Source organism: Ascaphus truei, chromosome 5 (genome assembly GCF_040206685.1).
Source record: "Ascaphus truei isolate aAscTru1 chromosome 5, aAscTru1.hap1, whole genome shotgun sequence".
Taxonomy (NCBI): Eukaryota; Metazoa; Chordata; class Amphibia; order Anura; family Ascaphidae; genus Ascaphus; species Ascaphus truei.
Genome location: NC_134487.1, coordinates 232509567 through 232533508, shown reverse-complemented (window position 1 = coordinate 232533508; position 23942 = coordinate 232509567). Strand labels below are relative to the sequence as shown.

The 23942-nt window shown below is 49.6% G+C and overlaps 1 protein-coding gene across 5 annotated transcripts in view; it reads left to right on the top strand.

Moving 5' to 3' along the window:
* OGDH (oxoglutarate dehydrogenase) overlaps positions 1–23942 on the top strand; it is a 75924-nt gene that overhangs the window by 36765 nt on the left and 15217 nt on the right. For all 5 annotated transcript variants that reach the window (XM_075601715.1, XM_075601710.1, XM_075601714.1 and 2 more), the window contains 11 exons: positions 2262–2377; positions 2567–2721; positions 3415–3561; positions 7925–8015; positions 8363–8542; positions 8863–8991; positions 9185–9364; positions 11144–11296; positions 13106–13208; positions 19452–19580; positions 20003–20153. In XM_075601715.1, the coding sequence (XP_075457830.1) occupies positions 2262–2377; positions 2567–2721; positions 3415–3561; positions 7925–8015; positions 8363–8542; positions 8863–8991; positions 9185–9364; positions 11144–11296; positions 13106–13208; positions 19452–19580; positions 20003–20153 (1534 nt within the window). The remainder of the gene's footprint in view (positions 1–2261; positions 2378–2566; positions 2722–3414; positions 3562–7924; positions 8016–8362; positions 8543–8862; positions 8992–9184; positions 9365–11143; positions 11297–13105; positions 13209–19451; positions 19581–20002; positions 20154–23942) is intronic.

Genomic DNA, 23942 nt, shown 5'->3' with positions numbered 1-23942 from the left:
GCCACTTGGAACCCCGCAAGTGGGGTCTTCAGCACAGCCCTGGCAAGGAAGGGTGGTTTTCTACCGTATTAGCAAACAATCACTGGTAAAGCCCGGGGTGCTGTGTATCAGTTCCCTGCTTCTAGGATTACTTTTGAATGCGCGGGGTAGATTTTGTTAATGCACAAAATTTGGAAGAAAATAAGAGATGCAGAAAATCTCATGAATTGTGTGTTTGTTTGTGTTGTGCGACGGGGAGCTAGAGGGGAAAAAATGGCCAAACACACTTTCTGTAATGCCCTAGAAGGCTGGTGTCGTACTCCGTAGAAGTTTACAGCATACAGCAGGAATACCAGAGTTCAGTTCAGGTATGAATATGTTTTTCATTATATTCTTTCTCTATGTGGACAGTTAGAAACATTGGGCTATGTAACTGTCCAAATGGAGTCATAAACATCTTTCCCCCCTCCACCCCTGCCCCATTATATTCTTTATTTATTTTATTTATAAAATATTTTACCAGGAAGTAATACATTGAGAGCTACCTCTCGTTTTCAAGTATGTCCTGGGCACAGAGTTAAGACAAATAATACATGGTTACAAATACAGTATATACAAGACTTTGCATGCACAGTTAAAAAAAATATATATTATAGGCGAATGAAACAGTTGCAGACCAGATTAAAATGTGAGACAGCCTTAGATTTGAAAGAACTTAAACTGGTGGTGGATGTGAGAGTCTCTGGTAGGTTGTTCCAGTTTTGGGGTGCACGGTTAGAGAAGGAGGAGCGGCCGGATACTTTGTTGAGCCTTGGGACCATGAACAGTCTTTTGGAGTCTGATCTCGGGTGATAAGTGCTGCATGTGGTAGGGGTGAAGAGCTTGTTCAGGTAGCTGGGTAGCTTGCCCATAAAGAATTTAAAGGCAAGACAGGAAAGGTGAACTTTGCGCCTAGACTCTAGTGATGACCAATCTAGTTCTGTGAGCATTTCGCAGTGATGTGTGTTATAGTGTGTGTTATAGTGCCGGTAACTGAACCACCCCTGGTGTTCCTGCTGTAGGATATCATATAATGTTGTCATGTATATTTCTTTGACCTTGGCATTCTTTCCATGTACCATATCCTCTCTGACGTCGCAGGCTCGGTGCAGAGAACCTTGAGTTCTGTCTTTATGACGACGAGTCTTTATCTGCGATCCATACCTCCTGTTCCTGTTGGTGTAGGGTACAGACGGTGCAAAGTCTGCACACAATGGACTTTATGATGATACCACTTGTGTTTTTTGTAAGGTCAAAAGCCTCCTGATCAAAGTAGTAAACTCGGGCATCTCATTATATACCTTATTTACACCACCGTGTGTGCTTGCGTGCATACGCACGCACACACACACACACACACACACACACACACACACACACACACACACACACACACACTCACACTCACACACACACTCATATATACATATACACACACACACACACACACACACACACACACAAAACATCTACTTCAAGATAAACAGGGCCAGAGAGTGCATTAGATTCCCTAGCCTTGGATAAAGACTCTCCATTTCTATACTCCTTATTAGAGGGAGGGAAGCCTTCAGTATCCTTGCTGTTATTACCAGACCTACACACATTGCAGGAAAGGGTGTTCACTTTTCCCTAGAACCTATTTATCCTGTTCTAAAGCAAAAAGGCACTATTAGCTTATAGGACAATTTTGGACTAATGTCTGTCCTCTGCCTTTCCCCCGTCCCTGCATGTCCACTCCCTCCCCTCCTGTTTGACCCCCTCACTGCTTCCTGTTTCTTGTCTCCTTATCACCTCTCTGTCTCATCCAAACGTTGCTTGGAGGATTCTCCTTTTGTCTTCCTGAACACCATTAAAAAAATCTTACACGTGCAAATTAAACTCCGCCTGTTACCCCACGTCTCACATTCCCACTCTTTTGCATCACGCATTCTCCATCTTTTTCACATACCATCAAAAAAAATGCTGTGGATGATATTCCTACACACATTCTGTGCTCTTATGTCCTTCTGTACTTGTTGGTGGAATCCTGCACCTGGTAATTGGGTCTCCCTAAAACCTCATATCTTCTAATGCTAAATGTGCTGGTTCCTTGCTCTGCTGCATCTTCATGTCATTTATAATGCACTCGCTGTATTGCGCTCTATTGCTTGCTTGGTTTGCTATTCCCTTCTCCTCCCGTAACTTTGCGTGCGTCTCTCTCTTTTTCTATTTCTCTCTCTTTCTCTGACCGCCGCCCTCCCCAGAGTTTTACGGGCTGGAGGAGTCTGACCTGGACAAAGTCTTCCACCTGCCGACGACCACGTTCATCGGTGGCAACGAGACGGCACTGCCCCTGAGAGAAATCATCCGGAGGCTAGAAGTGAGAAGTGTTTGTGTGTTTGTGTGGTGTGTGGTGTGTATGTGCGTGCACACGAACACAGGCACACTATGTGTGTTTGTATATCACCCGAACTGGAGGGGGGGGGGGGGGCGGGCGGAAAGATATATATATATACACACACATACTTCCACACAATCTATTTATAGTATTCTATCCCTCTCCCTCTAGACTGCTTACTGCCAGCACATTGGTGTGGAGTTCATGTTTATCAATGACCTGGAGCAGTGTCAGTGGATCAGGGAGAAGTTTGAGACTCCGGGGATTATGCAGTTCAACAACGAGGAGAAGCGCACCCTGCTTGCCAGGCTGGTCCGATCCACCAGGTGGGCGCAGGGGGCAGGAACAGCACTGTTGAGGGATGTCATTTTGGGATGATGATGGTGCCAAGCCCATGCACTGAATCCCTTGACTGTGAAAGTGGCAGCAACACATTGCGAAGCAAAATGGTTTATATAGACTTTGGCGCAATGATATATTCATCTTGTATTTTCATTAGTGGGAATAAGACTTCTCAATAATTACGAATTAGTCGTCTGTTAACTAAAGATACTGTATTTAAGCAAAATATGTATATGGCAGCTTGGTTGAGTTCTGATGGTTGCTCAAATCCCCACTGATCCCCCATGCCAGCCTATGCCGGGGTGTGCCAATATCTGTGCCCTAATAGGACTTGACAGGTGACGAGCACAAAAGGGACCTGTGGGATATAAAGTCTGTCTCTTCCAACGCAGGGTAACAGTGACAGATATAAGGGACCTATGGGATGGAGTCTGTCTGTCATTGTGCATAGTGACACAGGCAGAAGGGACCTGGAGTCTGCCTCTATCAGTTTAGGGGGACACAGACATGATCAATTGGACATGAGGTCTATCACTCCCACTGCAGAATGATACAGGAACCTTTTGATCTCTGCACGTTCCTCCCTTGTTTTCTGTATCCTTTCTGTATGTTCTGTGAGACAATGTGCACGGATTAGACTAATAATACACTCTGTCACTTCTACTCTCCCTGTGCAGGTTTGAGGAATTCCTCCATCGCAAGTATTCTTCAGAGAAGCGATTTGGTCTGGAGGGCTGCGAGGGGCTAATCCCAGCCCTGAAAACCATCATCGATAAATCCAGCGAGAACGGGGTGGATTATGTCATTATGGGGATGCCCCACAGGTACTGTGTGTGTTTGTCTGTGTGTGTGATGAATTAGTGCTGGACTAAAATTAACTGTTAAGTGTCACTCGCCTTAATATAAAAAGTATCATAATAACAAAATATCTAATAGTGAATGTAAAACAAACTAATGTTAATTTTCAAGGTGTTAGAATGTAGAGCATGGAAGAAGAAGCACATGCTCCAAGGTACAAATTAATTGAATTAATATGGGTGATAAAGTCAGAATCAGGGTAAAACATTCATATATCAAGTTCTTAATAAATAGTCATGAAGGTGATAATGTTACCACTTGGAATCCAGCTGAACGGTGCGAGGATTAAATAAAATGGATTAACACTCAGCGCCTCTCTTGGTGATATTTGAAAATATTGTAGAGATGTGCCAGATTTTGCAAGAGGAAAGGCAAAGAAAACATCCAATGATGAAAAATAGCAGTGCACTGCAGGAATGGGCCGAGGCACAAAAAGGTTAAAAGATCTATTTATTTATTAAGTGACATACGGACAGAACAAACGGGCAAAATAAGTTCTAACGCATTTCATGCTGGTGCACTTTGTCAAACTCTTATTCATTAATAAATAGTTATTTAACTAAACTTTTTTTGTGCCTCGGCCCATTCCTGCAGTGCTCTGCTATTTTTCATCATTGCATCTTTTCTACGCTCCGGAGCATTACACCACCAAGATGTGTGTACCCCATTTACTTCATCAATCTTATCTGCAATACCGAACTCACTGTCGGGCAGGGGGTCACCAGTCTGTTTATTAAGAGGGGATTTTACAGTCTGTCTACAACTGTCAGGTTTGCTTATTCTCTCAGAAAAGAAGAGAGCGCAAAGCCCATCATGATGACTGTTTGTTTAATTGGTATAGAGAAACGGTTAAAAATCACTTACAGACGTAAGACGTTAATGAGCACACTTAAGTGTAAATCGATGAGCTATGTTGTCCAAGATGTTACTCCTGCCGCGTCCAAGAACTCCTGCCGGGTGCTCCTCACCAGTCACTGTTGCCTTCCCTCAGCAACCAAAGCAGTCCAGCTTCTGCGTCACGTGTCAGATTTTCACAGTAGTGCTGCCCGCAGACCAGACCCGTACCTTTCACTGAGGTGGAACGTAAGATTACACGCACCCGCAGCAGAAGGAGCGTGTCCGGAGTGTGGTGATTGCGTGGCCAGGCCAGGAGACTATAGCTATAGTACTTGCCGGATCCGAAGAGTAGAAGTGCCGTAGTGGTTGCCGTAGCAGGGAGCAGAGAGGTCCGGGAGGTCGAGGTACAAGCCGAGTTCGAGGGATGAGAGAAGCCCGTAATCAAGGAAAAGCCGGGGTCGAGAGCCAGAGAGAGTCGTCAGCCAAGCCGAATCAGAACCTGAGGAGCACTGTAACGAAGACACGATTAACGCACACACCCACCAGAGCTAAGACTATGCAGAGCAAGGTTTGCAGGGCAGGACAAGGGTAATAAAGGTAGGAGACCCAATAGGAGCAGAGGGCAGGACCAGAGTGTGCTGAGGAGCCGTAGCTGATTGGTGCAGGTATTTAGAATACCTTTGGCACAGCTGATAATGAGGAGGGACCCGGCGCGAGCTGTGTGGAAGCCGGGGGGCGTGGTCAGAGCCAGAGTGGGGTGAATAAATTATAGCTGGGGACGCGCGCTGTGTAAGAGTGTCCCGTGCGTGTCCCAGCAAGATGGCGGCCGCATGTCCCGGCGCTGGCTGTGAAGGGAGTGAGTTGCGGAGGGGGTACCGGTGAGTGGGGGCTGTTGGGGGGACGGAGCGATTGCGCCGCGGCCCGCGGCTCCTTACACAGATGACGTCAGCATGCTGCATACTCTTTCGTCACTCGTGGGTTGGGTTTAGGCCGGTGATCTTCCCGCACTGGGTGATCTGTGTAAACCGCAAGTACTTCAACCGGTATCACAGTTTGCAAGCCATAGGAAACACAGCCCTTGCTCATTCTCTCATAGGACTTTAACCCATCAGGGGTACTCACTCTATCAGTTATAGCCACTGTTGGTGTATGTGATAATATTCTCCTGATTCATCTATTAAGAAGTGCTGAATTATCAATTGCACAGATTTTGCCTCTACATTGGCTCTGCAGCACTGCCCTTTCAGGATACTCCTGTTTCACCTGTCTAGTATTTGCAAGAGGAAACACTGTGAAAGTATGAATGTATCACTCCGTGAGGACGTCTCAGATGAAGGGAGTATCCCCAAACACTGATCAGCTTTAAACTAATTTTTCTTCTACCCCTTTGCTGTGCTAGTATTTTGATCACTTTTGTAATCGTATACAGGGCTCAGCCCCCTCCTCCTTTTCTCGCCCCCCTCCTCTTCTCACCCCCTCCTTCTCCTCTTCTTCTTAGTCCCCTCCTCTTCTTCTCACCCCCTCCTCTTCTTCTCACCTCCCTCCTTCTCCTTTCACCCCTCCTCCTCTTCTTTCACCCCTCCTCCTCTTCCTCTCAGGCCCCTCCTCTTCTTCTCACCCTTCTCCTCTTCCTCTCAGCCCACTCCTTCTCTTCTCACCCCCTCCTCCTCTTCTTCTCACCCCTCCTTCTCCTCTTCCTCACCCCCCTCCTCTTCTTTCAACCTACTCTTCCTCTCAGCCCCATCCTCTTCTTCTCACCCCCTCCTCCTCTCACCTCCTTCCTTCTCCTCTCACCTCCCTCCTCCTCCTCTTCTTCTAGCCCCCCTCCTTCTCTTCTTCTCACCCCCTCTTCTTCTCACCCCCTCCTCTTCTCACCCCCCTCATTCTCCTCTTACTCTCACCCCTCCTTCTCCTCTTCCTCACCCCCCTCCTCTTCTTTCAACCTACTCTTCCTCTCAGCCCCATCCTCTTCTTCTCACCCCCTCCTCCTCTCACTTCCTTCCTTCTCCTCTCACCTCCCTCCTCCTCTTCTTCTAGCCCCCCTCCTTCTCTTCTTCTCACCTCCCTCCTTCTCCTCTCACCCCCTCCTTCTCCTCTTCCTCACCCCTCCTCTTCTTTTCACCCCCTCCTCCTATTCCTCTCAGGCCCCTCCTCTTCTCGCCCCCCTTCTCCTCTTTCTCTCAGCCCCCTCCTCCTCCTCTTCTCACCCCTGTCCTTCTCCTCTCACCTCCTTCCTTCTCCTTCTCTTACCCTCCTCCTTATCTTCCTCTCACTTACCTGGCTTCGGTGGAGCAGGGCAGCAGAGGAGGAAGATGGTGGGGGGAGGAAAAAGAGGAGGACTGAAGACCACAGGAGCTGAGCAGGGCAGCACAGGAGGAAGACAGCTGACGGCGGCGGAAGAGGACCGAGGACCATGTCAGCGGAGCAGGGTAGCAGAGGATGAAGACAGTGGGCGGCGGAAGCAGGAGAAGAGCAATGAGTCGATGTAGGCAGGGCGGGGAAGGGGCTGTGCTGTAGCCACCCTGCTCTGCCCACATCGACTCATTGCTCTTCGCCTGCTTCCGCCGCCCACTGTCTTCCTCCTCTGCTACCCTCCTCTGCTACCCTGCTCCACTGACATGGTGCTCGGTCCTCTTCTGCCACCGCCAGCTGTCCTCCTCCTGTGCTCCGCTCCCGTGGTCTTCAGTCCTCCTCTTCTGCCGCCTGTCCTACTCGCCCGCTGCTAATATCAACTCGCTATATATCATATTAGTTTTTTCCATTCTCCCTCTCCCCCCCTTCTGTTTTGTGCCCAAATTCCTTGGTTTGGCGATTTCTGTGGGGGTCTTTTGGACTTTTAGTGGCTGCTGGGATAGTAAATGATTTATGTTTAAACTAGTTAGTTTATTATACACATTAAGTTGCACTGATGGTGTCACTTATTTTGGTACACTTCTGGTGAATTGGTGGTTCACAGTGTTTATAATCCTTTATATATATTTTTCCTCTCTTTCCGCCCATTTCGTTTCCTGTTGATTTGAAATGTATGTATGTATGTATGAATGTGCAGTGGCGTAACTACAATTTTTGTGCCCCCCTGCAAATTTTTTGTAAAGGCCTCCTCCTCTCTAACCCCCACTCATTCTCTCTAAAGGTGCACATACTTTTTAACACATGGATATTGAATAATGAATCATTTGTGCATAAATAAATGTTGAAACAGTATCATGTTTTTGTGTAATTTGTTTGATCAGGTTATCTTGATCTATTATTAGGACTTAGATTAAGATCTAATAACATTTTAGGTTTGAAATATGTGAAAATCCTAAGGGGTTCACAAACCTTTTTGTCGCGTATGTATGTATGTATATGTTAGATAGCGTGTGCTATCACGTTGCATATCCTACATCAGTATAGTGCAGCTATCGCTGGAATATCAGCTGTTCTCATCTGTGCAGTTGACCTGTAATCCTTGTGTCTCATTCCTCTGTCACATGTTGCTCTGTCCTTCAGGGGTCGTCTGAATGTTATGGCCAACGTGATCAGGAAGGAGCTGGAGCAGATTTTCTGTCAATTTGACTCCAAGTTGGAAGCTGCGGATGAAGTAAGTGTCACCTGCTCCCTACTGACACAGTAGTGAGCTACGACCGTGCAGAGGGCAAAGCGTCCCTGACCTGCAGAGATTGCAATCTAATGAGCATCAACATCATGTGAGTCACTGCAGATCGTTGTGCCTGTCCCGTCTATCACAATGTTACGTATGGAACAATGGAGTCTGTCCCTCCCACCACAGGGTGACAATAACTCAGGCAGAAGGGATGTATAGGACATGGAGTCTGCTCTTTCCACTGCAGGGTGGCACAAGACAAAAGGGATTTGTGGGACTTTTTCTGTTTTTCAGGACACCGTGTGTGTTGGTGTAACAGAGAATCATTTTTTTGTCCCCTGCAGGGCTCTGGGGATGTAAAGTATCACCTGGGAATGTACCACAGACGGATAAACCGAGTGACTGACCGGAACATCACCCTGTCATTGGTGGCCAATCCATCCCATCTAGAAGCTGCTGACCCCGTAGTGCAGGGCAAGACCAAGGCTGAGCAGTTCTACTGTGGGGACACAGAGGGCAAAAAGGTAAGGTGGGGGCACTGCCAGGTCAAGCAGGGGGGAAGGCACCACACTGCCAGTAAACGCCGGGGGGGTGGAGGGGGCAGCAGCATTTGCATGTGTGAGGGACTGAGCCATCTCTCTATTCTAAAGGTGCGCGCTCTAACTGATACTCTATATCCTTTTACGATGCTCCCCCTCCCCGTGTGCGCAGATACACTGTATCATACGGTGGTCCCCCTCCCAGTGTGCGCAGATACTCCGTGTCATTATACGGTTTCCCCCTCCCGTGTGTTTTCAGATGATACTCTCTTTCATTATACAGTGCGTCCCTATCCTATTCGCAGGTCATGTCCATCCTTTTGCACGGAGACGCTGCCTTCGCTGGCCAGGGCATCGTGTATGAGACCTTCCACCTGAGCGACCTCCCGTCTCACACTACGCACGGCACTGTACACGTCGTGGTAAACAACCAGGTACTGAACTTAATATTATTGTTAATTTTCATTATATATTAATGATTATTCATCTTACCCTTCATATACTTTCAGATCATTAATATCCTATATTTTTATAGTTGCTTTGATATCAATAATATATATACATACATATATACACACACACACACACACACACACACACTGATTTCAGTATACTCTCTCACTTCAGATCGGCTTCACCACTGACCCCCGCATGGCTCGCTCCTCCCCCTACCCCACGGACGTGGCGAGGGTCGTTAACGCCCCTATCTTCCACGTCAACGCAGACGACCCCGAGGCCGTGATGTACGTGTGCAACGTGGCAGCGGAGTGGAGGAGCACGTTCCACAAGGATGTGGTGGTGGATTTGGTATGTTGTCATGAATTAACCCCGCCTCTGCTGTCACTTTGTCATCAAAGAGACTGTCGCGTCTCAGAATGGATAGTGGCCTGTTTTAATAAGCTGATTTTGACACCTTTTGGGGTTTTTACAATCTTTAGCGAATGTGTAATGTGAAAAGTAATTATGAAGCCATTATTAGTCAAACTGATGAGCATAAGTAACTGATATGCTGGCATTTAGGGCCCCCCGGAGAAAAGCAAAACACATTCCTTTAGGGGAGATTAAATCTTCGGAGCCGACTACACCTTCTCCAGGTAGGGGTTGGGCAGCAGGAAGAAAATCTCCCCCCTCCCCCCCCCCCATATAAAGAAATATAATGTGATATTTGTTGGGATAATGGTCTATTCAATGATAAAAGGCATTTATGGTTTTATTACTTAAATAAAATCACGACAAACGTTACAAAATAATTAGTTGGGAAATTATTTAGACACGGGTACAATGAAGAGATTGCACCTGAGCTGCCATTTGTATTGAATACCTGGGGGGGAGACGGGAGGAATAAATTGCACAGAACATGTGTCCCAGGCGGGGATTGAAACCACAGACTGGTGCACCACGACTCCATACCGCTTTTAATGAATTACAAGGTGTCTCTCTCTGTCTGTGCCTCTCTCTGTCTGTGCCTCTCTCTGTCTGTGCCTCTCTCTGTCTGTGCCTCTCTCTGTCTGTGCCTCTCTCTGTCTGTGCCTCTCTCTGTCTGTGCCTCTCTCTGTCTGTGCCTCTCTCTGTCTGTGCCTCTCTCTGTCTGTGCCTCTCTCTGTCTGTGCCTCTCTCTGTCTGTGCCTCTCTCTGTCTGTGCCTCTCTCTGTCTGTGCCTCTCTCTGTCTGTGCCTCTCTCTGTCTGTGCCTCTCTCTGTCTGTGTTCTCTCTGTCTGTGTTCTCTCTGTCTGTGCCTCTCTGTCTGTGCCTCTCTGTCTGTGCCTCTCTGTCTGTGCCTCTCTGTCTGTGCCTCTCTGTCTGTGCCTCTCTGTCTGTGCCTCTCTGTCTGTGCCTCTCCGTCTGTGCCTCTCCGTCTGTGCCTCTCCGTCTGTGCCACTCTCTGTCTGTGCCTCTCTCTGTCTGTCTGTCTGTGTCTCTCTCTCTGTCTGTCTGTGTCTCTCTCTCTGTCTGTCTGTGTCTCTCTCTCTCTGTCTAGGTCTCTCTCTCTCTGTCTGTCTGGGTCTCTCTCTCTCTCTCTCTCTGTCTGTCTGTGTCTCTCTCTCTCTGTCTGTCTGTGTCTCTCTCTGTCTGTGTCTCTCTCTGTCTGTGTCTCTCTCTGTCTGTGTCTCTCTCTGTCTGTGTCTCTCTCTGTCTGTGTCTCTCTCTGTCTGTGTCTCTCTCTGTCTGTGTCTCTCTCTGTCTGTGTCTCTGTCTGTCTGTCTGTCTGTCTGTCTGTGTCTCTCTCTCTCTGTCTGTCTGTGTCTCTGTCTGTCTGTCTGGCTCTCTCTCTCTCTCTGTCTGTCTGTGTCTCTCTCTCTCTCTGTCTGTCTGTGTCTCTGTCTGTCTGTCTGTCTCTCTCTGTCTGTCTGTGTCTCTCTGTCTGTCTGTGTCTCTCTCTCTCTCTGTCTGTCTGTGTCTCTCTCTCTCTCTCTGTCTGTCTGTGTCTCTCTCTCTCTCTGTCTGTCTGTGTGTCTCTCTCTCTGTCTGTCTGTGTCTCTCTCTCTCTCTGTCTGTCTGTGTCTCTCTCTCTCTGTCTGTGTCTGTCTGTGTGTTCATATCCCGGCTGCCTCTCTCATACCCGTCCTCTCCTCTCTCCGTCCGCAGGTGTGTTACCGCAGGAACGGTCACAACGAGATGGACGAACCCATGTTCACGCAGCCGCTGATGTACAAGCAGATACGCAAGCAGAAGCCTGTGCTACAGAAATATGCAGAGATCCTCATATCCCAGGGAGTGGTCAACCAGCTGGAATATGAGGTAAGCAGGGCCACCATACCCCTGTTACCTGAGATGGGGTGACATTTATATCATTCCCATGAATATGGAAACACCCCTCGGACAAGTGAGGTTGTCTCTGCGCTCCCAGATATGTAGCTGGTGCTCATTTCTTCTATCCCTGGTTGCTGGTTATTTCGGGGACCTGTACACGACCCAAAAAAGTAAAGCTTTGTACAGATACAATATGGTGATGATGGGTGACTGGGGGGAAGGGGATGCTGTTCCGCGACAAGAGACTGAATAGTGGGTTAGAGCAGGGGCTCGCAAACTTTTTTTGCAGCTACCGCCCCCCCCCCTCCCCCCGCCTTACCTTCTCCATTGGCCGCCCCCCTCCTTACCTCAGGGTCGTGTGACGTCACGTGACCCGTGGCGTCATTTTACACCACTTTACCTTAGCATGCCATGGTCATGCGGCAGAATCACGGTAAGTAGAGGTTGCAGAGGCCTCGCGCTGTCCCCCGGCATTTCATTTAAATGCTTGGGGGGAGAGCGCGGGACCTCTGCAATCACCGCGCCCCCCTGTTTGCGCAACGATGGTTTAGAGGGGGGTGATGTAGGGATTATAGGATAAAAAGTATGATGTGGAGGTTATAGGGTAAGTGGGATTTGATGGGGTTATAGAGTTAGCGGGGGATTATGTGGGGGTTTGTAACGTGTAGCTCACCAAAAACGAGGCAGGGAGTTAAGTAACGCTGACCCACAGCCACGCGGGCGCGCCTAGAATGTAGCGTAGTCGTTCAGGCCAGGTCAGGATTACGGATAGTAGAATAGTAATGGTACTTGCCAGGTTCAGTAGTGGAGAGTTGCGGATCGTCGGTGTGCGTAGTCAGGTTCAGGATTGGAGATAGTCGGATCGTAGGAGTACTTAGCCAAGGTCAGGACTGGAGCCAGGAGAGTAGTCAGACAAGCCGGATCAGGAGTAGAGCGAAGCGGAGTCCAAGGTACTAGCAGGGTCAGGTAACGAGAGGTTAAACAGCAAGCAAGGTAAGGCAAGGTTCAGGAACTAGATGTGGCAAGGCACGGCTTCCCAACAACTATGCTCAGCGATGACTGACTGCAGACTGAAGGTATAAATAGGAGGAGCCTCCAATAGCCAGCCAGGGAGGAACCAGGAAGTGGAAGAGAATTGGCTGCTGGTGCACACAGGTGTGCCCTAGGAAACAGCCTAATCAGGGTTGAGTGTAGAAGTGCTTGCACGCCGTCCCGCGCGTGTCACGGAGGCCCTGGGGCGGAGTCTGGGTAGGGAATGACTCCTGGGAGCAGAGGATGCGGGACCCGTCGCACGCCGACCCGCGCACGTAACGGAGGTCGAGGGGTGCGGCTTGACTCGCGCGTCAGCAGGGAGGCTGGAGGAGCGTCCACGACGGGTGACGGGGCGGGATCAGGGTCTGTGGCAGCAGGAACAGGCAGCGCAGGATCCGTACGCGCGTCACAGGACTAGGAGATTGCGTAACTTGAGTGTCTGCTGCAGAAGGGCCTGAGAGGTGAGGAGACGGTCTTTGCACGCCAGGATGGCGAATCCTCACAGGGTTATAGTGTAAGCAGGGGATGATGAGGGTTATAGGATAAAGGGGAAGATGTGGGGGTTATAGGGTAAATGGAATTATGTGGGGGCTATAGGGTAAAAAGTGGCGGATGATGTGGTTATAGGGTGAAAGGGAGATGTGGGGGTTATAGGGTAAGGGGGATGATGTGGGGGTTACAGGGTAAGAGGGGGATGAGGTAGGGGGAATATAAGGCAGAGTTTATAAAGGGATTGGCACACTGACGCAGCCTCTCTGTCCACAGGAGGAGATTGCTAAATACGACAAGATCTGCGAGGAGGCTCTGACCCGCTCCAAAGACGAGAAAATCCTACACATCAAGCACTGGCTGGACTCCCCCTGGCCTGGTAGGTGTCTGACATTTCCCCCCCCCCCCCCTGCCGTCCTCAGCTCCTCTAACCACTTGTCCGTCCCCCCATCTCATCTAACCACCCGTCCATCCCCCCATCTCTTCTAACCACCCGTTTCTCCCCCCCCCCCCGTCTCCTCTAACCACCCGTCCACCCGTCCCCTCCTCCTCCTAGCCACCTGTCCCCTCCTCTTCCTAGCCACCCGTCCCCTCCTCTTCCTAGCCACCCGTCCCCTCCTCTTCCTAGCCACCCGTCCCCTCCTCTTCCTAGCCACCCGTCCCCTCCTCTTCCTAGCCACCCGTCCCCTCCTCTTCCTAGCCACCCGTCCCCTCCTCCTCCTAGCCACCCGTCCCCTCCTCCTCCTAGCCACCCGTCCCCTCCTCCTCCTAGCCACCCGTCCCCTCCTCCTCCTAGCCACCCGTCCCCTCCTCTTCCTAGCCACCCGTCCCCTCCTCTTCCTAGCCACCCGTCCCCTCCTCCTCTTCCTAGCCACCCGCCCCCCACCTCCTAACCACCCGTCTCCCCCCTCCCTCCTCCTCCTCCTCCTAACCACCCGTAACTCCTCCTTAAAGGGGAATGCTCTGGATTTTATACACAGGGGAGCAATCTACTCTTCTACAAAAAAAATAATATATATATATATATATATATATTTATTAATTAACTCCCCACCCCCTCCTAACATGCGCTGCTTTCCCTGTAACATTACACAACAGACTTTGAGCATAGAACATGTAAATGAACACAGAAAAATAAAAACGACAGCGCACAACTCCTAGTGTATTAAATAATATAATGTTCTGTTATGAAGCAGGCAAGTATTGCACGTACATCAAATTAAAAATTATTCAGGCATTACATGTCAGATACATGTAGGCACATAAGGTGCACGACTGGACCTCCGTATCAGATGGCATCCGCTGTGATCTGCTCCCGGATTGATGGAGAAGGATATCCCCCAATCTTGTGATGTCAGTGGCTGCCGCCTGAGACTTATGCAGTACTTTCGGCATGTACCGCCGTCAATGTTGGGGGGTCTCCCGATATAGCTATATGCTAGTTCCACAGAGCGCCAAACTATCACGGACACACAAAGTGACGGAGACCAGCGGATACTAACTGCATTGATCCAGGACTCGGGTGAACACGACGGGGATTTCCTTTTCCATCAATCCGGGAGCAGACCACAGCGGATGCCATCTGATACGGAGGTCCAGTCGTACGCCTTATGTGGTAGCATGTACCTGACATGTAATGTCTGAATAATTAAGTTTGATGTACGTGCAATACTTACCTGCTTCATAACAGCACATTATATTATTGAATACACTATGACAGTGGTTCCCAAACTTTTTCGGTTCAAGGCTCCCCAAAGCAATAAAAAAATTTTCAAGGCTCCCCAAGGTGATCAGGATTTTTCCGAAGCGCCCAAAGTAAAAACAAAGGTGTATATACATACCTAACAGTTGCAGTGCGCAGTTGGTGTCTCTCTCAGACACTAACACACTCTCAATCTCTCTCTCTCTGACCTCTCTCTCTCAGACCTCACTCTCTCTCTCTCAGACCTCACTCTCTCTCTCTCAGACCTCACTCTCTCTCTCAGACCTCACTCTCTCTCTCTCAGACCTCTCTCTCTCTCTCTCTCAGACCTCACTCTCTCTCTCAGACCTCACTCTCTCAGACCTCACTCTCTCAGACCTCACTCTCTCAGACCTCACTCTCTCTCAGACCTCACTCTCTCTCTCTCCCTCTCTCTCTCTCTCTCTCAGACCTCTCTCTCTCTCTCTCTCTCTCAGACCTCTCTCTCTCTCTCTCTCTCTCTCTCAGACCTCTCTCTGTCTCTCTCTCTCAGACCTCTCTCTGTCTCTCTCTCTAACCTCTCTCTCTCTCTCTCTCTCTCTCTCTCAGACCTCTCTCTCTCTCTCTCTCTCTCTCAGACCTCTCTCTCTCTCTCAGACCTCTCTCTCAGACCTCTCTCTCTCTCAGACCTCTCTCTCAGACCTCTCTCTCAGACCTCTCTCTCTCAGACCTCACTCTCAGACCTCTCTCTCTCTGACCTCTCTCTCTCTCTCAGACCTCACTCTCTCTCAGACCTCACTCTCTCAGACCCCTCTCTCTCTCTCTCAGACCTCACTCTCTCTCAGACCTCTCTCTCTCTCTCTCTTTCTCTCTCTCTCACAGACCTCACTCTCAGACCTCTCTCTCTCAGACCTCACTCTCTCTCTCAGACCTCACTCTCTCTCTCAGACCTCACTCTCTCTCTCAGACCTCACTCTCTCTCTCTCAGACCTCACTCTCTCTCTCTCAGACCTCACTCTCTCTCTCTCAGACCTCACTCTCTCAGACCTCACTCTCTCTCTCTCTCTCTCTCTCTCTCTCTCTCAGACCTCACTCCCTCTCTCTCAGACCTCTCTCTCTCAGACCTCTCTCTCTCTGACCTCTCTCTCTCTCTACCTCTCTCTCAGACCTCTCTCTCTCTCTCAGACCTCTCTCTCTCTCTCTCAGACCTCTCTCTCTCTCTCTCAGACCTCTCTCTCTCTCAGACCTCTCTCTGACCTCTCTCTCTCTCTCTCTCTCTCTCTCTCTCTCTCTCTCTCAGACCTCTCTCTCAGACCTCACTCTCTCTCTCAGACCTCTCTCTCTCTCTCTCTCTCTCAGACCTCACTCTCTCTCTCTCTCTCTCTCTCTCAGACCTCACTCTCAGACCTCACTCTCTCTCTCTCTCAGACCTCACTCTCTCTCTCTCTCAGACCTCACTCTCTCTCTCAGACCTCACTCTCTCTCTCAGACCTCACTCTCTCTCTCAGACCTCACTCTCTCTCTCAGACCTCACTCTCTCTCTCAGACCTCACTCTCTCTCTCAGACCTCACTCTCTCTCTCTCTCTCAGACCTCTCTCTCTCTCTCAGACCTCTCTTTCAGACCTCTCTCTCTCTGACCTCTCTCTCTCTCTCTCTCTCTCTCTCTCTCTCACCTCTCTCTCAGACCTCTCTCTCTCCGACCTGTCTCTCTCTCTCAGACCTCTCTCTCTCTCTCTCTTTCTGACCTCACTCTCTCTCTCTCTCTCTCTCTCTCTGACCTCACACTCTCTCTCTCTCTCTCTCTGACCTCACTCTCTCTGACCTCACTCTCTGTCAGACACAGACAGACGGACACTCTCTCTCACAGACAGACGGACACTCTCTCTCACAGACACCCACCTGCAGCCCGTTTTTCACAAGCAGCCCGTTTTTCACACACACCCACCCACCTGCAGCCCGTTTTTCACAAAGCAGCCCGTTTTTCACAAGCAGCCCGTTTTTCACAGGCCCGTTTTTCACAAAGCAGCCCGTTTTTCACAACCAGCAGCCCGTTTTTCACAACCAGCAGCCCGTTTTTCACAACCAGCAGCCCGTTTTTCACAACCAGCAGCCCGTTTTTCACAACCAGCAGTCCGTTTTTCACAACCAGCAGCCCGTTTTTCACAACCAGCAGCCCGTTTTTCACAACCAGCAGCCCGTTTTTCACAACCAGCAGCCCGTTTTTCACAACCAGCAGCCCGTTTTTCACAACCAGCAGCCCGTTTTTCACAACCAGCAGCCCGTTTTTCACAACCAGCAGCCCGTTTTTCACAACCAGCAGCCCGTTTTTCACAACCAGCAGCCCGTTTTTCACAACCAGCAGCCCGTTTTTCACAACCAGCAGCCCGTTTTTCACAACCAGCAGCCCGTTTTTCACAACCAGCAGCCCGTTTTTCACAAAAGCAGCCTGTTTTTCACAGCAGCCCGTTTTTCACACCCACCCGCAGCCCGTTTTTCACACCCACCCACCCGCAGCCCGTTTTTCACGCCCACCCACCCACCCGCAGCCCGTTTTTCACGCCCACCCACCCACCCGCAGCCCGTTTTTCACGCCCACCCACCCACCCGCAGCCCGTTTTTCACGCCCACCCACCCGCAGCCCGTTTTTCACAAAGCAGCCCGTTTTTCACACCCACCCACCCGCAGCCCGTTTTTCACAAAGCAGGCCGTTTTTCACAACCACCCACCCGCAGCCCGTTTTTCACAACCAGCATCCCGTTTTTCACAACCAGCAGCCCGTTTTTCACAACCAGCAGCCCGTTTTTCACAACCAGCAGCCCGTTTTTCACAACCAGCAGCCCGTTTTTCACAACCAGCAGCCCGTTTTTCACAACCAGCAGCCCGTTTTTCACAACCAGCAGCCCGTTTTTCACAAAAGCCCGTTTTTCACAAAAGCAGCCTGTTTTTCACAGCAGCCCGTTTTTCACGCCCACCCACCCGCAGCCCGTTTTTCACGCCCACCCACCCACCCGCAGCCCGTTTTTCACGTCCACCCACCCACCCGCAGCCCGTTTTTCACGCCCACCCACCCGCAGCCCGTTTTTCACAAAGCAGCCCGTTTTTCACACCCACCCACCCACCCGCAGCCCGTTTTTCACAACAGCAGCCCGTTTTTCACAGCAGCCCGTTTTTCACAACCAGCAGCCCGTTTTTCACAACCAGCAGCCCGTTTTTCACACACACCCACCCACCCGCAGGCCGTTTTTCACAACCAGCAGCACGTTTTTCACACCCACCCACCCGCAGCCCGTTTTTCACAGCCAATACCCACCCACCCACTCACCCACCCACCCGCAGCCCGTTTTTCACAAAGCAGCCCGGTGCTCCTGGTTCAGGAATCTCTGGGTGGTATTCCAAGTCAAATAGGAAGGAAGAGCCTGGGCACTACGGATTTCTGCTTGTGAAATTTTTTTATTTAGCCAGTGTGATGATGTTTTGGCCCAAAGGGCCTTTCTCAAATGCTAATGGCATGATAAAAACCAACATTAAACAGTGTCTTATATACACCCCCCCCCCCCCCCCACATGTGTCCCCGATTTGTCTGATTGTCCTCCATTAAAATATAGGCAACAGGCTTTTCTTCCTCTGGATCTTGCGACATCTGTGACGTCATCACGGTGCGTCTTCCAGCCTTCAGGTGCTCTGATGCGTGTGACGTCATCGCGTTCGATATCCAACGATCTTGTTCCCACGATCATCTTTAATCATCACCACAGGAGGCATATAAAGATGATCGTGGGAACAAGAAAGCAATACACACATTGCCGCACATTATACATGGATGAAAGCACTAAAGGAGTGATTTTGGAGAAAGGGGAGGTCCCTGCCGTCAAGAACACATCACGGCGCATAACAGAGATCATTGGCTCCGCCCCACGTCTTGAGGGACTGAAGAAACCATGGACGTCAGAGGAAGGGCAAGATGGAACGTCCAGGAGGCGTACCTACGTTGGATATCGAACGCGATGACGTCACACGCATCAGCACCTGAAGGCTGGAAGACGCACCGTGATGACGTCACAGATGTCGCAAGATCCAGAGGAAGAAAAGCCTGTTGCCTATATTTTAATGGAGGACAATCGGGGACACATGCGGGGGGGGGTGTATATAAGACACTGTTTAATGTTGGCTATATAAATAAAGACACACATTTTATTGAAGTTTACATTTGTATCCGGTTATTTAACTTCACTAGTGTTAATTTGGACACCATTATTTGATACATTGTTGTCATTCACTTTTTTTGTTAATCTTATCACATTATTGATATAGTTTAATATTTAACTATCAGTTGAAAATTATCAATTCACTTTGAATATTGAATTAGAATTTTTTTTCACAATCTTGTGTGCGTTTTGTTCTTTTAAAATGAACACATTTTAGCTTCCACAATTGCTTTCGAGCAGCAGTCGCCCGGAGCTGCGTTCACTGCATGTACAGCCAAGTCTGCACCAATGAAGAACAGAGCTGGCAACCACTCTTTAAGACATCTATGCTGTCTGCAGTCTGAATATGTACTGTTTCAAATTTCTTTAGCTGTTTTATTGGAACACATTTTGTGTCGGTATCACCGGACATCGCTACGTGTCTGCGTGTTTATAGCTTGTGTGGCAGATAATGGATTCCAGGCTTAATTTCTCAATGGAAATCATGGTATAGGGAGATTAAATCTTTTTAGCACCAAATCGATAGTTTTTGGGATAAAATAAAAATGGCTGTCACTTTCTTCAAAACTGTTAAGATTCTGAATATGCTTGGTATGGGTTACGGCATTTAGAGTCACTGCAGAGAGCATGACAAAGGTTTATGGCAAGGGGACAGTAATAATAAAAAAATAAAAACAGTGTGTTTGAGATCCCCCTCCCCTGGCGGTGCCAGTAACACGCCCATTCCTGTTGCAGGTTTCTTCACCCTGGATGGGCAGCCACGCAGCATGTCCTGCCCCTCCACTGGCCTCAGCGAGGAAGATCTGACACATATTGGAAACACTGCAAGCTCTGTGCCCGTGGAGGACTTCACCATCCACGGGGGTATGCGGGGAGGGCATCCAGCGGTGCCACCTATATTTCTAGCTTTCCTTTTTCCCTGTTCACCCTCTTTCTCTGTCACTCCCCTCTTTCTCTCCTCTTTTTTTTCTTCCCTCTCTCCCACCTTTTTCTCTCCCACTCTTTCTCTTTCCCCTCTTTTTCTCTCTGTCTCTCTCCCTCTCTCCCTCTCTCTCTCTCTGCTCCCTCTTTCTGTCTCCCCTCTTTTTCTCTCTCTCTCCCCCTCTCTCTCCCCCCTCTCTCTCCCCCTTCTCTCTCTCCCCCCCCCTCTCTCTCTCTCTCCCCCCTCCTCTCTCTCTCTCTTTCTCCCCCCTCTCTCTCTCTATTTCTCTCTTCTCTTTTTCGCACCCTCCTCTTTCACTCACCCTCCTCTTTCACTCACTCCCCCCCCCCCCCCATCCCCTCAGGTTTGAGCCGCATTCTCAAAGCTCGTGGGGAGATGGTAAAGAATAGGACCGTTGACTGGGCCCTGGGAGAGTATATGGCATTCGGGTCGCTGCTGAAGGAGGGCATCCATATCCGGCTGAGCGGGCAGGACGTGGAGAGGGGAACCTTCAGGTACAACCGGGATCTCCCACCTCCTGCTGTGCCAGGGGCCACTTCTGTCTAAATCTACATTGTGTTGAATCTGGTTACATTCACTCTGTGCCAGGAGAATACCAGGCCATTGCCATATACATCATTGTCATGGGTTTAAGCCCATGTTATCTAAGCAGTGATTGCTAATAAGACAACTTCTGGCCCAGTCAAACAAATAGGCTGCAAGGTGTTTTACACTTGCTAAAAATGCATCTTTGTGCTTTGTTTTTACAAACCCTGAGTGTCCTTCGGAGCGGGACGTTCTCCACAGGAATACCAACTGGTTATGGTCATAGGGACAAATTGGAATATGGAGTTTTATGAATCTCAAACATTGGGCCAGTGCTACCTGGGCCAGAAAGAAATTCATAAGGGCAAAGAAAGCAAAATACTGCCCCACATTGGAGCACTTTGGAAAACCCCTTATAATACTGGACATATACATTACAAGTTTAAAGCAGCAATCAGTCCTATAGGTGTGCTGTACGGATTCCCCGGAGATGAAGAGCTGTTTAAAGGAAAGGAAAAAAAAAGGCAGAACTGCTTCTTTAAGATATGTATCTTATTTATAGAAAAGAAATGTTAAAAAATTCAGCATACAGATATAAGTCAAGATATATTATATAATCGTGATAAAGCCTTATGTATAAACTGAAACATTGATAAATGAAACTACTACAGTATTTTGCATTTTCTTCAAGTCCTGTGAATTTTATTCTACTTTTTGACTTTCTAATTTAGTTTAATGTGCACCCACAGGGCCGCCGACATGGGGGGAGAGCCGTAAAAAGTGTCACAGGCCCGGTGGCTGTAGGGGACACAACTGACTGGAAGCTAGGCCTGGCCAGAGCCGGGCCCAACTTCTGTGTCTAGCTGCCGGGCCTCTGGTTACCGCCGGGCTCCGGCTCTCCCCAACTTCTGCCTGATTCTTCCCACGCCGTCCTCTCTCTCCCCCATCGGTGCGCGCCAGAAGCTGGGCCCGACTTCTTGGTGCACTCAGCTTCCGGCGCCCCAGGAAATCTGTCAGCGGCCCTGTGCACCCAGGCAAATTATTCTAGCTGTGCGTGCCTCAGACTATGTAATCCACTACAGGCATACCCCGGTTTAAGGACACTCACTTTAAGTACACTCGCGAGTAAGGACATGTCGCCCAGTAGGCAAACGGCAGCTCACGCATGCGCCTGTCAGCATGTCCTGAACAGCAATTCCGGCTCCCTACCTGTACCGAAGCTGTGCGCAAGTGGGGAGACTATAGAGCCTGTTACACAAGCGTTATTTACATCAGTTACGCCCGTATATTACTATTGCAGTACAGCACATGCATCGATAAGTGGGGAATAGGTAGTGCTTCACTTTAAGTACATTTTCGCTTTACATACATGCTCCGGTCCCATTGTGTACCTGTATATATTTTGGAAAGTTTTGTCTGTTCGCTATGCATTTGGATACCTCTAAAGAAAATGTAACCAAATGTTGCACGAGTTCCTGAGAACAAGGAGCAGGTTTTTGTCTGTTTGGAAATTACATAGTTACGTAGTAACAAACAGACAAAAAAACCTGCTCCTTGTTCTCAGGATCTCGTGTAAATTGGATACATTCTATTTTTATTTCTATGAGTTATTACAATTTCTCTAAGCAAGTCAGCCACTGGGTGTTGTATCTGATAGGCTATGTATCTGGCACCTGACATCATACTGGTGACTTCGTAATGCACATAGCCTGGGGGCAGATAATGAGAGTCAGATAGCTATAAAGTTTACACAGAAAGCAGACAAAGGAAGATAGGAAGTCAGTTGGCACATGAGGAAAAAGTAAGAATCCTGAAGTAGAGAAGGCAGGATAGTATTGGGGACATCACAATTTTATTAAAAGAAAGTGATGGGAGGGAGAGATGAGGTGGAGGAGCGGTAAGGAGGGTGAGTGGAGGAGCGGTTGGAAGGGTGAGGAGGAGGGGAAGGATGAGGTTAGTGTCTTAGAATTCCCGAGCAATAACCACACCAGGAATGATGAAGGTCCTAATGTGAAACGTTGGTGTCCTATTTGACCCACAATTCACCTATTTTTCTTTTTCACGATACTCAGTGTGCTGTGTCTTCTATCCAGAGGTCCTGATTTGTAGTGTGTGTGTGTGTGTGTGTGTGTGTGTGTGTGTGTGTATATATATATATATGTATATAGTGCAGAATAAATGAGTTCTTCAGTATTCGGTGATACCTTTTTTATTGGACTAACAATTTATGTCATAGGACAAGCTTTCGAGAGTTATCCTCTCTTCTTCAGGTCAAGCAATACTGATACTGACCTGAAGAAGAGAGGATAACTCTCGAAAGCTTGTCCTATGACATAAATTGTTAGTCCAATAAAAAAGGTATCACCGAATACTGAAGAACTCATTTATTCTGCACTATCGCAACTGGACTAACACGGCTATTTTCTGCTTTATATATATATACAGCTAAACCCCGTTATAACGCGGGTCTCGGGGTCCACCCCGAGACCACCGCGTTACTAACGGGGTCGCGAGAAAAAAAAATGGCCGCCGCGCTTTAGCGCATATTCATCCCGCGGGACAGGAGATGGGAGCGGGCATGTCCCTCCGCTCCCCGCTTCCCCCTGTCACCGCGGGACAGCCCGCGGGGCAGGAGATGGGAGCGGGGATGTCCCTCCTGTCCCCGCTTCCCCCTGTCACCGCGGGACAGGCCGCGGGGCAGGAGATGGGAGCGGGGATGTCCCTCCTGTCCCCGCTTCCCCCTGTCACCGCGTGACAGGCCGCGGGGCAGGAGATGGGAGCGGGCATGTCCCTCCGCTCCCCGCTTCCCCCTGTCACCGCGGGACAGGCCGCGGGGCAGGAGATGGGAGCGGGGATGTCCCTCAGGTCGCCGCTTACCTCAGATCCCGCTGCCTGCATGGAGGTGGTAGCGGGGGGTTTCTTCTCCCCACCGCTGTCCCCGGTGCTCCCGCTGCCTGCGCGGGAGGAGGGGGGAGCGGGTGGTGGTGCTGGTCGCGGCCTTTCCTCTGCTCCGACCCCACCCCCCGTCTGTGTAGAGTGAGAGAGTGTGTGTGTGTGTGTATGTATATATGGGAGAGAAAGTGTGTGTGTGTATATGAGTGTGTGTAAGTGTCTGTGAGTGTGTGTAAGTGTCTGAGTGTGTGTAAGTGTCTGAGTGTGTGTGTAAGTGTCTGAGTGTGTGTGTAAGTGTGTGTAAGTGTGTGTGAGTGTGTGTGAGTGTGTGAGTGTGCGTGAGTGTGCGTGAGTGTGCGTGAGTGTGCGTGAGTGTCTGTGAGTGTCTGTGTGTGTGTGAGTGTCTAAGTGTGTGTGAGTGTGTGGGAGTGTGTGTGAGTGTGTGTGAGTGTCTGTAAGTGTGCGTGAGTGTGCGTGAGTGTGCGTAAGTGTGCGTGCGTGAGTGTGTGAGTGTGTGTGAGTGTCTAAGTGTGTGTGAGTGTGTGTGAGTGTGTGTGAGTGTCTGTGAGTGTCTGTGAGTGTGCGTGAGTGTGCGTGAGTGTGCGTGAGTGTGCGTGAGTGTGCGTAAGTGTGCGTAAGTGTGCGTAAGTGTCTGTGAGTGTCTGTGAGTGTCTGTGAGTGTCTGAGTGTGTGTGTAAGAGCCGGAGCGGGAGGTGGGCGGTTTGACAGGGAGGGGGGGCGTGGCTTGAGCGGAGGGACCCGCTACTCTCCCCCCCCTCCCTCCACGGACTGCAGGAGGGAGCTGCTACTCTCCCCCCCCCCCCTCCCTACACGGGCTGCAGGAGGGACCTGCTACTCTCCCCCCC